Genomic DNA, 12,406 nt, shown 5'->3' with positions numbered 1-12,406 from the left:
GAAAAGCTGACTTGGTGAGGTGTGGGTGGCCGTGCCCACGTTCCCCTTCCTGAATGCTGCGATGTGCTGTGTCCGGCGGGACAGCTCTGTTCAGAAAGTCTGGGCTTGCCAAAGGAGCGAGCATGGGTCTGCTGCCTCGGGAGCAGTCTGGGCTGCGTGCTTGTTAGGACAGAGACACCGACTGGGTGCAGGTCCTGTTGTGGCTGCTGAGATCCCATGGCATTAACGTCGATTCACTTGATACGCAGGTTGTTTCGGCAGTGGCAAGGGAAGGTGTGGCCCAAGTGCCACGGGCAGGGCTGGTTCGGGGTGAACAAGGTGGGAGTCCTGGCCCAGAAAAAAAATTATGGCGTCGGGCTGTGGAGAGGAAGGAGGCAAGTTCTCTGACCCTCTTTTTTTTTTTTTTTTTTTTGTTTTTTTTTCCTGTAAAACACATATATATGCCTTGTATGCTAGTGATTGTCCTGGCTCTTTTTACCAGTGTCAGATCAAATTAAAACCTGCAGGCTTATAATTGAAGCATAACAAATAGTAAAACTACCACTCAGTTCATCCTACCCTTTTGTACAGATGAAATTCAGAAATTGGCACAAAGAAAACCTTCATGAAAACTTGTCAGTGCTAATCAGGATGAGTGAATTAAACTTTCGCTTTGCTTGTATTTCCTTCCTATTTAAGGTTTCCAAAAGGCCTTTTAACCTTGAGCGGCTTCTTTCTTTCTCTTTTTTGTGAGATAATTAAATCCCACAGAAACCTGAAATGAAATCAAGTAGCCTTTCCCAGTTACAATTGTTTTCTGAACATGAGAAAAACAAACAAAATAACCCCACTAACCTGATCTTAACTTTCAGGGGAACTATGTAAATTCAGTACTACTTCACAGTTATGCAAATACGGAAAATTTTAATTACAGAATATAAAGCTAGTGACGATACTGGTTATATATTACTTCTGAAGGAGTTATTGCTTTCTCAGGTTTTCGGATAAAAATACTTGCAGAAGGAATGTTGTCTTCAGGCAAGTTAGAACTTGCTGGCGTATTCATGGTAATATAGTGTCTTTGAAGGAAAGCATGTGTTTATACCTAGGAAGATTCAAGCTGGAGAATAGAATCATTTGTGTTTTAGGGGCTGGTATTTATGTTGCCTGTGGATGATACTGATATATCTTTCTAGAATTGGTCTCTTGTGAGAGGACCCTCTGTGTTAACTGAGGGCTACCCTTCTCTTGTGCAGGGTTAATAACAAGTTTCCAAGATACAAGTAGGCCTGGCATGAAATAATAGTGATCTACTCCTGTTGTTTTTCTGCTGTGTTGGGGAACCTCTTTTAATATTTCAGAAAGAGAAGTAGTCTTCCCTATGAAAATGGGGGTGGGAGAACAAGTTCAATTGTAGCCCAGCTGAAAAGCTCTTATTGTCTCTAGCATCATGTGTTAAACATATATTAAAAAAGTCTTATTTGATGTTCTAGAGTACTTAAATTGGAGATTGTTTCAATCTTAAATCTGTTCTTGTTTGTACTCTCAAACATTCAGCAGTCCTGCAATTCAGATTGCTGGTATTTAGGCACTGTGCATGTGGAGTTTTAAACTTTCCTGTGTGACACCAGGTGATCGTTGCCTGAAGTAAGCAGTAAGCCTGCTGCCAGGCAGTGCTCCAGAGCCTGGACAGAGAGACCGCTTGCTTTCATCCACTACCTGTTTCTTGTTTCTTTACAAGAGGATACAAGGCTCTCCTAGTGCCTTCCCTTGTTACACAAACTAGTTAGTTACGTATACGGAATGTAATAAGGGGGTTTAAAAAAAAAAGAATTCTGGGTTACTGCACTGCTTTTCCCCCTCAGCAATTGTTGAACTGCTCTTGCGACCAGAGCAGTGAGTGACAGTTAGCCTTCTGCAGCGCTGCAAACATGTTATTTTGGTCTGCAGATAGTGTGGTGGATGTAGAGCTGAACTACTTCTAAGTGTATCATCTCTAACCAGATAATGAGTTCTGAAAACTTTTTTTAACCGCTTGTGCTTTGCAGGGAGTTAGTCACCTTTAAATATTCCTCTTTTTTTCTGCTACTTTTCCTGACTGCGATGTTAGCTTTTAATCATAAAGACTGTAGGAGAGGGATATATGTGGTCAGTATAGAATAGATCTCACCAAGGAGACAACTGAGATTCATAAGTGGAATAGAATAACATCTGTAGTCCTCCAGGCAAAAGTCTGAAATCTCTGAGGATCAGGAGTAGAAGGGGTTTCTATGCAGTAAAGTAAAGCCCTGGGAGATCTTCATAGACCAGCTGAAAGTTGTGGAGAATGTTACAGGTGACAGCATCTGCTTGTCCTACATCTTCAGGGTGGAGTGGCGGTGAATTCAATGCTTATGCATTGCAAAGAGGTTTCCAGTCAATTCCTTCCCTGAGGAAGAAGCTGTGTCCCGTTGAGGCTTAAGGCTAAATAATTAAACCATTGGGTCTCTGCCTTAGGAGAGAGATGAAGGAACTGTTGAAGGCTACCATGTTAACACCTGATAAAGGAAGTTATTATAAAGTCTTCGGCTATGTTCACATAAATTAGAAACACTTGCATCCTCTTTCCTTAATAATAGATGAAGCCTTTAGGATTAGAGTTAAAAAAAAAAAAGAAAAAACTCTAAAAAAAAAAAAAAATCCCAAGATGTAAATAGAGTAAAATTCCCTTTCACTTAAGTTTGACTTGCCCCTAAATTACTTTGTTTTTTCCAGATCACCCTTGTTCTTCCTCTTGTCTTCTCCATTTGTGCATGAGTTGTGGGGGAGGGGATGGTAAGGTAAATACACTTTTGAAAGGCATGTGCTGAAATTGCAGAGAAGACTTAGGATTTGTTCTCCCAAATTCCTTTAATTCTAGAGGTGAAAAAGTATTTCTGTGGCTGAACAGCTGAGTATTTCATTTGTAGTTGAGGACCTTGTTAATGATGAATAAAATTTCAACCATTGGTTGGGAGAGAATGTTTGGATGCTTATAATTCAGGAAACAAAATTTACCATGGTTGTGTTACTGTCTTTGGTTTTGCCCCTTTGATGACATCAGGATATTGTGACCAAATTGCTGCTCTCCTTTTCTGTATTCCAAACTAGTGGTCTTTCATGTCAAACTTTCTTTGGTTATTTCTAGGTATAATGGATCCCTCCCTAATGGTGACAGAGGACGCAGGAAAAGCAGATTTGCCCTTTATAAGCGACCTAAGGCAAATGGAGTTAAGCCCAGCACTGTTCACGTGATTTCTACTCCCCAAGCATCGAAGGTAGGTGACAGTGGTGCAAATCCTGGTTTTCTGATGATCCTAGGTGGAGATCAACTCTCGTATTGCTGCCGATTTACCGTGCTGTGAGTTCATTCTGTGATAGGCACATATACTTGTTTTAATGTAAAGTCTGCAGTGGATCTTCTTTCTAGGGATATATATATCTTTAATTTTAATCCTTTTACCTGTTAAAATAGTTTTTAATCTCAGACATGAGATAATGTGACCTTTCTGCCCTTGTTCAGACAGCTGACTTTGTCAATGCTGATGGTTTAATCTGAGCTGTAGACTATTCACATGATGTAAATACAAGAAGTACTTGAATTTCTTTCCCACTGGAGTGTAAGATTGGTATGTCTTCCTCTTCAGGAAGATAACTGATGTGGTATAAAAAAGTTAGTGATCCCTCTGGGCCTTTCATTTTTCTTGCTAATAATGGTTTTGTGTATATTTCTTCACTTGAAGTCTAGTGTAGGTGAAGGAGGAAAAGCACTAAAATAAATCTACTAACATAGTAATATATTAATGTATAGAACTGTCTGGGTTAAAGTTCCGGTGGTGGAACATATTTCAAGCTACAGAAAGCCATCTCTTCTCTCAAACCCTTTTTCCTGGAAGCAAGAAGTGACTAGAGGTCTGGCCAAACTGGATGGCGAGTTTCACGGTGACACTCAAAATGGGGTGGTTTGTATGAGGTGTACATCCCTTTTACCAAAATATATACTGGAGGGAGGGTACATACAGTATTCTCAGGACTGTGTCCAGCTATGGAGCGCTCAGCACAGCACAGACCTGAAGCTGTTGGAGCAGGGCCAGAGGAGGCCCCAGCAATGATCCGAGGGCTGGAACCCCTCTACTGGGAGGAAAGGCTGGGAGAGCTGGGGCTGCTCAGCCTGGAGAAGAGAAGGCTGCGGGGAGACCTTAGAGCAGCTGCCAGTGCCTGGAGGGGCTGTGAGAGAGCTGGAGAGGTGCTTGTGACAAGGGCATGGGGTTTTAGGACAAGGGGGGATGGTTTCAAGCTGAGAGGGGGCAGATTTAGAGTAGATACAAGGGAGAAATTCTTCACTGTGAGGGGTGGTGAGGCCAGGGCCCAGGTTGCCTAGAGAGGCGGTGGCTGCTCCCTCCCTGGCAGTGTTAAAGGCCAGACTGGACAGGGCTTTGAGCACTCTGGTCTGGTGTAAGGGGTCCCTGCCCATGGCAGGGGGGTTGGTCCAGAAGACCTTGAAAGGTCCCTCCCAATCCAAAGCATTCCATGATTCTGTAAGTATGTTGTCTGACTTTGACCCAGAGAAGAATATTGTTTAACACACAGTATAGGATTATGTTTTCTTCTGTAATACATACCATTCACAGTGTACACCTAAACTTGTCAAAATATACCATGTCAGAGCTTCCTTTTTTTTTAAAGATTGTATAGGGCCTGCCTAGGGTAGATAAGTATGTAATCTTCTGGATTGTGTCTGCAAATATTTTTCAGTGTTCCTATTCTCAACATGAAAACATTTGTGAATTAAATCTTCCTGATGAAATCAACCTTCAAAGTGGAATGCCTGTAGTATATGTTTGTATGTTGGTAGCTCTGATTGCTTAAAATGTAACAAATGAAAAAAATGTGTTTTACATAGCTGATGGAAATATACACGTTTGCACTGGATGATCTTAAGCATTTGGACTGCAGATAGTATTTCAGCATTTGAGTTGCAAAATATTTAAACACCTGGCAAACACCACAAGGTATCTGGTTAATGTTCATCTGCGTTGTTACTGCAGTGCACATAAATTGTGTGCTGTACAAATTAGTGTCCTCACAATGATAACATAGGTTCCGAGACATGAAAGCCCCTCCTTTGAGGACCTGGACTTAGGTAGATATGTCAGGTTGAATGTATTTTGCACTTTCTCTGAACCCTTGTAAAAGAGCTTTTGTGTATTTATACTGTTGTCTGGGGCAAGGCTGGTGGACGTGTGCCAGAACAGCGATGCAGTGGATTTGAGTTAGTGCTGTCTTGGATACACAGAAAGGACATGTGCATTTTAAGACTCTTTCGTAGGCTTTTCTAACATCTTAAATACCAGAGCCTAAATGTGTTTTACTAGGAATGGCTTCTGCGTACCACTTCTGTAAATGATTCCAGAAACACTGGCCAACAGAGAAAAGAGTGAGCTGCTTTGTTCTTAGAAAATAATGTGCAACTTGACCTCAAAAGTTTCGTTCTGCTCTCAGGCTTTCACTCCAACTCTCACTTAAGATGAACCAGTAGGAACTTGTGCTGCACAGGATATTAACAAGTTTCCTCCCTTTACATCCTTCCTTCTAACTTTTCAGATACGAGTTCTGGTTTGCTTTGCTTGTTCTATCACTGTATAAACGGAAGCTTTGAATAGAAAGAAACGTGCTCTTTTCAGAGTACTGATGCTTTTAGGGTGGTGGATTTAGCAGAAGTGGGTAAAGCACTGACTGTCTCCGTTTATTTTGTCACCGCTTGTGGCATGGGTGCTTGAATAAGGTGCGTAGCTGGTTTTGTGCTAATTCCGTTAATGCAACAGCTCAAGAACTGTAACTGTCACCAATTTTAAGTTAGTGCGTCAGCTTGAAAACTGCAATAGATGGTAAGAGGATGCTTGTCATGTTCCATTGTCCCTGCTATGCAGGTGTCAAGGACAGCTGGAGCAGCAATGGAGCAATGCTTTCAGTAGTAAATTTAGCTGAGCTAATTGCGTATGAATCAGTGCCTTTTGTTTTGTTTCCACTGGAGTCTTGTTTTTTGTCCCTCTGCGTTCTGGAGGTGCTGAAGAAAATTTAGAATTGTTTGGCCTTCTGAGGGTATATGGGTATATCTGGGGGGAAAGCACTGCCTGGAGTAAGAAGTCACAAGTTTTTTCAGAGTATTCTTAAAATGTGCTTGCATCTCTTCAACATTATGTACTCAACTTCAAAACCAATTTTATTAACTCTATGCTTAGGCACCATTCAGGCAATTGACTAGTGTCCCCTATTTCATGAGATTCAGATCATTTCTCTGAGAGACTTTGGGAAGTGTGAGAGTTTTCATTAACTGCGTATGAACCTTACTCAAGATTTTAATAATCCGCTTGGCTAGAGTAGAGTTTGTTTCAAAATCATCAAGTTACAGGAGAGGCCATTCCTTGCGTTGACTTGGGTCATGATGGAGAGGAAGACTGTTACCATTCATGATCATCTGATCTGTGAAAACGTACCTCTGACTACCAAACTCTTAGGTGTAAGTTTGCTACTAGCTCATCATGACATAGCTAGGATTGCTGATTTTTGTTTTCAATCTATTAGAGCTATTTAACAAAATCAAAAGTTTGGCTGAGTTGTCTTAACCGTTGCTTTCACATACAATAGTTAATGCTGTGGAACTGAAGTCTAGGTCTGCTGGTCTCTGAGATAATGACAAGGCTTACTTCTGCAGAAATTTTCCAGTGAGTGCTGAACTTTAAGTGAAAGGGGGATGTAAGTTTTCAGAATAATCGCCTGGGAATAACGGGATGCTAAACTGGAGTTCACTGGGTTGGGGTGGCAGGGAGGATTTGGGAAGGTTTTTTGAGGTTGTGTTGTTTTGTTTTGCAGGTTTATGGGGTTTTTTTGACCTGGAGTATACATGTCTGATTGGGGGGGTGGATTTGGGGGATTTTTAAGGGTTTTTTGTATTTTGGAGGTTTATGAGGGTTTTTTTGGCCTGGGGTATACATGTCTGACAGGGAAAGAGATGTCTGTAACTGAAAACAAAACTGGCTTAATATTGCTGTAGAATAATATTTGGGGACAGTATATTTTTCTTACAGACCTTAAGTAGGTGAATAATATGCCCTGTCTAAATAAAACTGTATGATCCCAATTTCTGCTAGGAAAAGATGTTCGTCTTCCTGTACACATCCAGTCTATTGATTCAGTGGGCCATTAGGTTAACACTTTCCCCCATTGCAAACACAGGTGGATCTTCATTCCTCCTTCCTCCACTTCATAGCCATCATTAACTCCTTGTTGGTGGTTGATAGTTGGAGGAGCTCTTTTTGTGGAACCGTGGAGAGAACTCCCCCAGTTCCATATGGGGGGATGCTGGCAGCTGGTATGAACAATGAGGTTGCTGGTGGTACTGAACACTCAAGTCATGTAATCCCCTGTGACTCTAGGTATGTATGCGTTTAGATTTTTTCATTGGTTTCTAATGCTTTGGGATTACTTCTGTCAGTGTGAAGGCTAGAAAAATAAAGAAGGAGCTTCATGTGCATTTGAGTTACTTAAGTATGACATTAGGAGACATGAATTGTTGACATTAGCCTTCCAGGATTCCCTAGGATTCCTCTGGAAGCATGAATGAATTCTGTTGTAACAGCATGTACAGTATTTGAGACCTCCCAAAGTACTGAGTCGGTGGACAAGAGAATATAACTAACAAGTGCTGAAAGTACTCCTTTCTAACAAGTGAATGTTGTGCTTTGATACCTAAGGACTTGCATTCTTAATACTGACTTGACAAAAGATTGCAAATGCCTTTTGAATTGCTGTAGACTACAAAACCCCCACATTTAATACATTTTTAGGGTGGTCTGTGTTGGTATTTATTATATCTGCCTTTCTTGGGATCAAAGTTTTCCTTTGGTAACCTGTGGTAGATAAAGACAACCTATTTTCTCCCCTATGAAATTACTATTTCAAGCTGACTGGGGAAGATCTTGCCGACTTCAAGTCCAATTACCTGCTGAGTCGGCTTCTGCTTTGTGCTATCACAACAGCAGCTTGTATAGTCACTGGCTGGGTTCCTGCAGCTCAAATCAAGTTTCATGCTGCTACTGGAGAAGAACAAAATGCAGCCATACGAATAATTATTAGGTCGGGGAGAGAGCTGCAATTTGTGCTTTGAGTGATGAGAGAAAATGAAAGTATAGGATTCTAGTGATTAGTTGTCTACTATAGATATTGCATCTGCTTTGACATACTTTGTGAATTTTGAGTAAAAGGACCAGAAATTCTTTTGGCGCTGACAGCTTTTTGGTGTTCATTCTGGATGAGAGCTGTAGAGCTCAGCTGCTGTCAGGAGGGTGCTGTGTCTGTCAGTGGCTTTTCTCTTTCCTGTTGAGCTTATTTATGGTGTAATCAGTTCATGGAGCACTAATTTGTTCTGAAGTAACTTAATCGCACAGGTATCTTGAGAGTCCCGAGTTGTGCAGAGGCAGCTTTTTTTTTGGCTCATCAGACAGTCTACTTGAATAATAGTTTCCTCAGTGTAGAGTGTCCTTTTCTTCTATTAAATGTGCATCATCATTGCATACTGAGTCTCTATCCCTTTTCCCTTGCAAATAGTAGGGAATGGTTAGACAGAGGAAAATGGTTAGACCCATTTCATTAGTTAGGGCTTAATAAATAACAACTGTTACTGGGTTTGAAGCGCTCCTTCCCGAGCTTTTGGGACCTATTGAGCAGAATGCATGTCAAAGGTTTTGGAAAATCATTTTACAGTGTTTTCTAACAAAAACCAGATGTTTAGTGAAGGAATGGGGATTAAAAATTGCAGAGGACTACAATTATTTTTTTATGACTTAACCATTGTTTTTTGTTTTCATGCTCTCCCTTCAGAGGGTAGACAAAAGATCAGAAAATGCTTTCCTTGTAAACTCTGTTTAAACTACATCTGCTAGACATCAATATTTAGAGCAGATTCTACTTGGGTTTGGGTGCCCTTTGAAAGCAGAGAAGGTGCGGTGATTACCAGGGCTAGTGTTAAGAAACTTCGGAGCCAGGCTGTGTAACCCACCGCTGCGCAATACCTATCGGTTTGCAGCTTCCTTTACCCTCTCAGAAATGACCTGGAGGAGTGAAGCCTTGTGGAAGCGGAGAGCTAGAAAGACTATCTCAGCTGAGTTTAAAATTCTGTAGTGTAAGGTCAGATGCTGCAAACCTTTGCTGCCCATCAGGGAATGTCCTCAGTTGTTTGTGGCACTGGAAAAGCTACAAGTGGGATTTGTACTGAAGGCAGCAGAGCCACTCGTTTTGCTGAAAGATCACAATTTCACTACTTTAGCTTCATGTAGCACGACTTGTTTAAAACTATCTTGTCCCAGTCTGACCGATTTCTGCATGCTTCCCCATCATTCTGCAGGATTTAGAGTGGAAATTTTGGACCACCTACTGTAGTCGTGCAGCTCTGTTCTGTCCTGTTATGCATTTGTTCTGTTTGGACTCTTAATTGGCTGGAATGGGTCTAGTCTTAGCAGTGCATGTCTCCTGAGAGCTGGGCTGGTCTCGGCTTCCTAAAAGTTAGGAGAAAACCCAAACCTGGTTTTGGATCAAATGAAGCTGCATGGACTGGGTGTAATGTTTCTGCCTGCATGGTGGTACTGTCTTTTGAAGTTGCTGTGGAGGATAACACATCACTGCAAGTTGGCATTACTAAGTGAGAACTTCTCTAGAACATTAAAACGTGATGACAATCTGCTGTTGTGTTGAGGTGGGTGGGTGGGCTGTGCTGCAGCGCAGTTATGAACAGCCCAGTGACTATAGGGGCTCGTATACGACTGTCAGAAGAGTCTGGGACTGGTGTCATCTATAATACAGGAATTCTTAGCTGCTGTTTTGGAAACATGCTTCATTGCATGGGACGACTTTGCACAAGTCTGAAGTGTGACTTTCCTGATAGCTTAGAACTGCAAAGCCCCTGTAGAGAGAGGTGGTTGGATTCTAGGCGGGTATGGAGTGTAGTTTTACAGCAGGTATGATGCAGAGAGCCTGTCCTTTACTGAGGCTTGTACCACAGAAGTGTGACTTTCATGTTAGCTTTGAACTGCAAAGCCCCTCTAGAGAGAGATGTTTGGGTTCTAGGTGGGTATGGAGTGTGGTTTTATAGCAGGTATGACACAGGGAGCCTGTCCTTTACTGAGGCTTGTACCACAGAACTGAAGACACATGTTCTGGCACTATGAAAAGGCATAAGGCAGCATGTGTCTTATTCTTGTGTTACCTCACAGAATCACAGAATAGTAGGGGTTGGAAGGGACCTCTGTGGGTCATCTAGTCCAACCCTCCTGCTGAAGCAGGGTCACCCACAGCAGGCTGCACAGGACCTTGTCCAGGCGGGTCTTGAATATCTCCAGAGAAGGAGACTCCACAGCCTCCCTGGGCAGCCTGTTTTTCTCCCCTCCTCCCACAGAGGGGTTTCATTTTTTAAATGAACCTAAAAGTTCTTGGAGTATTTGTTGCTAATGATATGTATATAGGTCATTTTTGCTTAAAAGAAAGTGTGGTGACAAGGAACATGCAGCTAATGATGTATGCACTTTTCCTGTTACCTCAAACTGTAATGTCCAAAAGAAATTGTCTTAAATGAGTGGAATGTTGTGTTTTGGAAAAATCAGGTAGCATATACTTAGTTGCAGCGGTATGGAACAGCTCTCCTGGAACAGAGGAGTTGGAGCTGCATCAAAGAGTAGATGAGACTCCTATGCTCTAAGGCTTTTTTGAGAGGGGCAATTATTTTGGAAACACAGAAAGCAATTCAGGCTGTGGGCCACCAGTAACTTTACAAAGAAACAAACAGCTGCTATTCCTGTTATACAAATTAGAAAATACTTATTTTCTAGAATGCTTTGAGATTTTGTTGATGGAAAGAACAAAATCTAAATATTTCTCTTTTTGGAAGTCTGTTATAACTATATCTGTAAAATGAATAATGTCATCTGTTCACCAAGTGAAGTACTGGAGGGGGTGACTGACTTGTGACAAGATTCCTTTCCACTGTTTGTAGGTCTCTTGTCTGAGATGTGTTTATACTTTTTTAGATGCAGGTCTACTTTGTTTTGGGATCCTGCTGTTTTGCTCCTACATGACACCAAAGACCTCACAGAGATTTTAGGAGAAAACAGGGAGTACTTTGTCAGGAGGGATCACAGAATCACAGAATGGTAGGGGTTGGAAGGGACCTCTGTGGGTCATCTAGTCCAACCCTGCTGCCGAAGCAGGGTCACCTACAGCAGGCTGCACAGGACCCTGTATCCCCAGTAAAGTGTTTATGGTGATGCTTCATTTGTTGAATGCTCCAAGCTCTTTAGTGCTGCATGCAGAAATTTTTATCTGTGTTTGGTGGTGGTAAGAGCAATTCAGATTTCTTTAGCACTATGGGTTTGCTTCTACAAGATCATTATCTTTTTTTGATCATCTCATGAGCTGTCCTGCCATGTAAACAAGCTTGTCTAGCCATTGGGTCTACATTAGAGTTTGTACTTACATGACCTCTGTGCAAAGACTGTGTGTGTTGTGTACAGACTTGTCTTTAAATTCTGCATATGTCTCTTGTCCACAGTGATTCTGCCAGTACTTCAGGAAGTGCTGGACTCTGCAGATGCCTGGTGTGAGATAATGTATGTGGTAATATATACTTTGGCCTTCTAATTTCAGTAACAGCAGATGTCTATCGCTTTGACTTGAGGAAGCTCATTAAAGGCCCAGCACTGCCAGCTTGCTTGGTTGCACAGCACTCAGTTTTCCTTCAACTCCATATCAGTGTGAGCTCAGAGTGATCTCTCCTACTCTGAGTACACCACAGTTACGGAATGATGGATGCTTTCTCCTCTGTTTTTAGATATTGGCAAGCAAGTAGGGGTATCAGTCCCTGTCAAGATGAAAAAAGCTGTGGACTGGGTGCACTGAAGTCAGATTCGCATATTCTCCTTGGAACTCTCACTCCAGTGACCACTGGCCTGGCATTTGACTGGTTGCTCACAAGAACATGACCAGTATCTCAACAGTGATCTATCTTGGACTGGGATTACCCAGATGTGTTGCATGCTCAGCCTTGGATGTTGACAGCTACCACTTCTCTGGTTTGAGATTTCCCTGGGAACTAGTCCTGTTTTCTAGGTTTACGATACTGAGACATAGTTTTCTTCCTCTTTTGCCCAAACCCAGAGTAAGGAAAGGGGAAGCAAACCTGTGTTTGATTTTTATTTATTTAGCTTTCTTTCATGGTTCCCCTGTGACCAAAGGCACTTCAATTTCAGGGGCTGTTGTATAGTTACGTGTAGCTGCACAATTCTGTTTCTTTTCCCAGACTTCTCAACTGATTGGAGGCTTAGATGACAAAGCACTCTCCATTCACAGCTTGAGTAACTCC

General features: G+C 41.9%; 1 protein-coding gene across 1 annotated transcript in view; it reads left to right on the top strand.

Moving 5' to 3' along the window:
* Positions 1–12,406, top strand: part of PELI2 (pellino E3 ubiquitin protein ligase family member 2) — a 77,832-nt gene that overhangs the window by 22,592 nt on the left and 42,834 nt on the right. The window contains exon 2 of the mRNA XM_075427049.1: positions 3,146–3,275. Coding sequence (XP_075283164.1) covers positions 3,146–3,275 — 130 coding nt within the window. The remainder of the gene's footprint in view (positions 1–3,145; positions 3,276–12,406) is intronic.

Source organism: Opisthocomus hoazin, chromosome 7 (assembly GCF_030867145.1).
Source record: "Opisthocomus hoazin isolate bOpiHoa1 chromosome 7, bOpiHoa1.hap1, whole genome shotgun sequence".
NCBI lineage: Eukaryota > Metazoa > Chordata > Aves > Opisthocomiformes > Opisthocomidae > Opisthocomus > Opisthocomus hoazin.
Note: the sequence above shows the minus strand (reverse complement) of the source record. Positions and strands in the feature narration are given on the sequence as shown.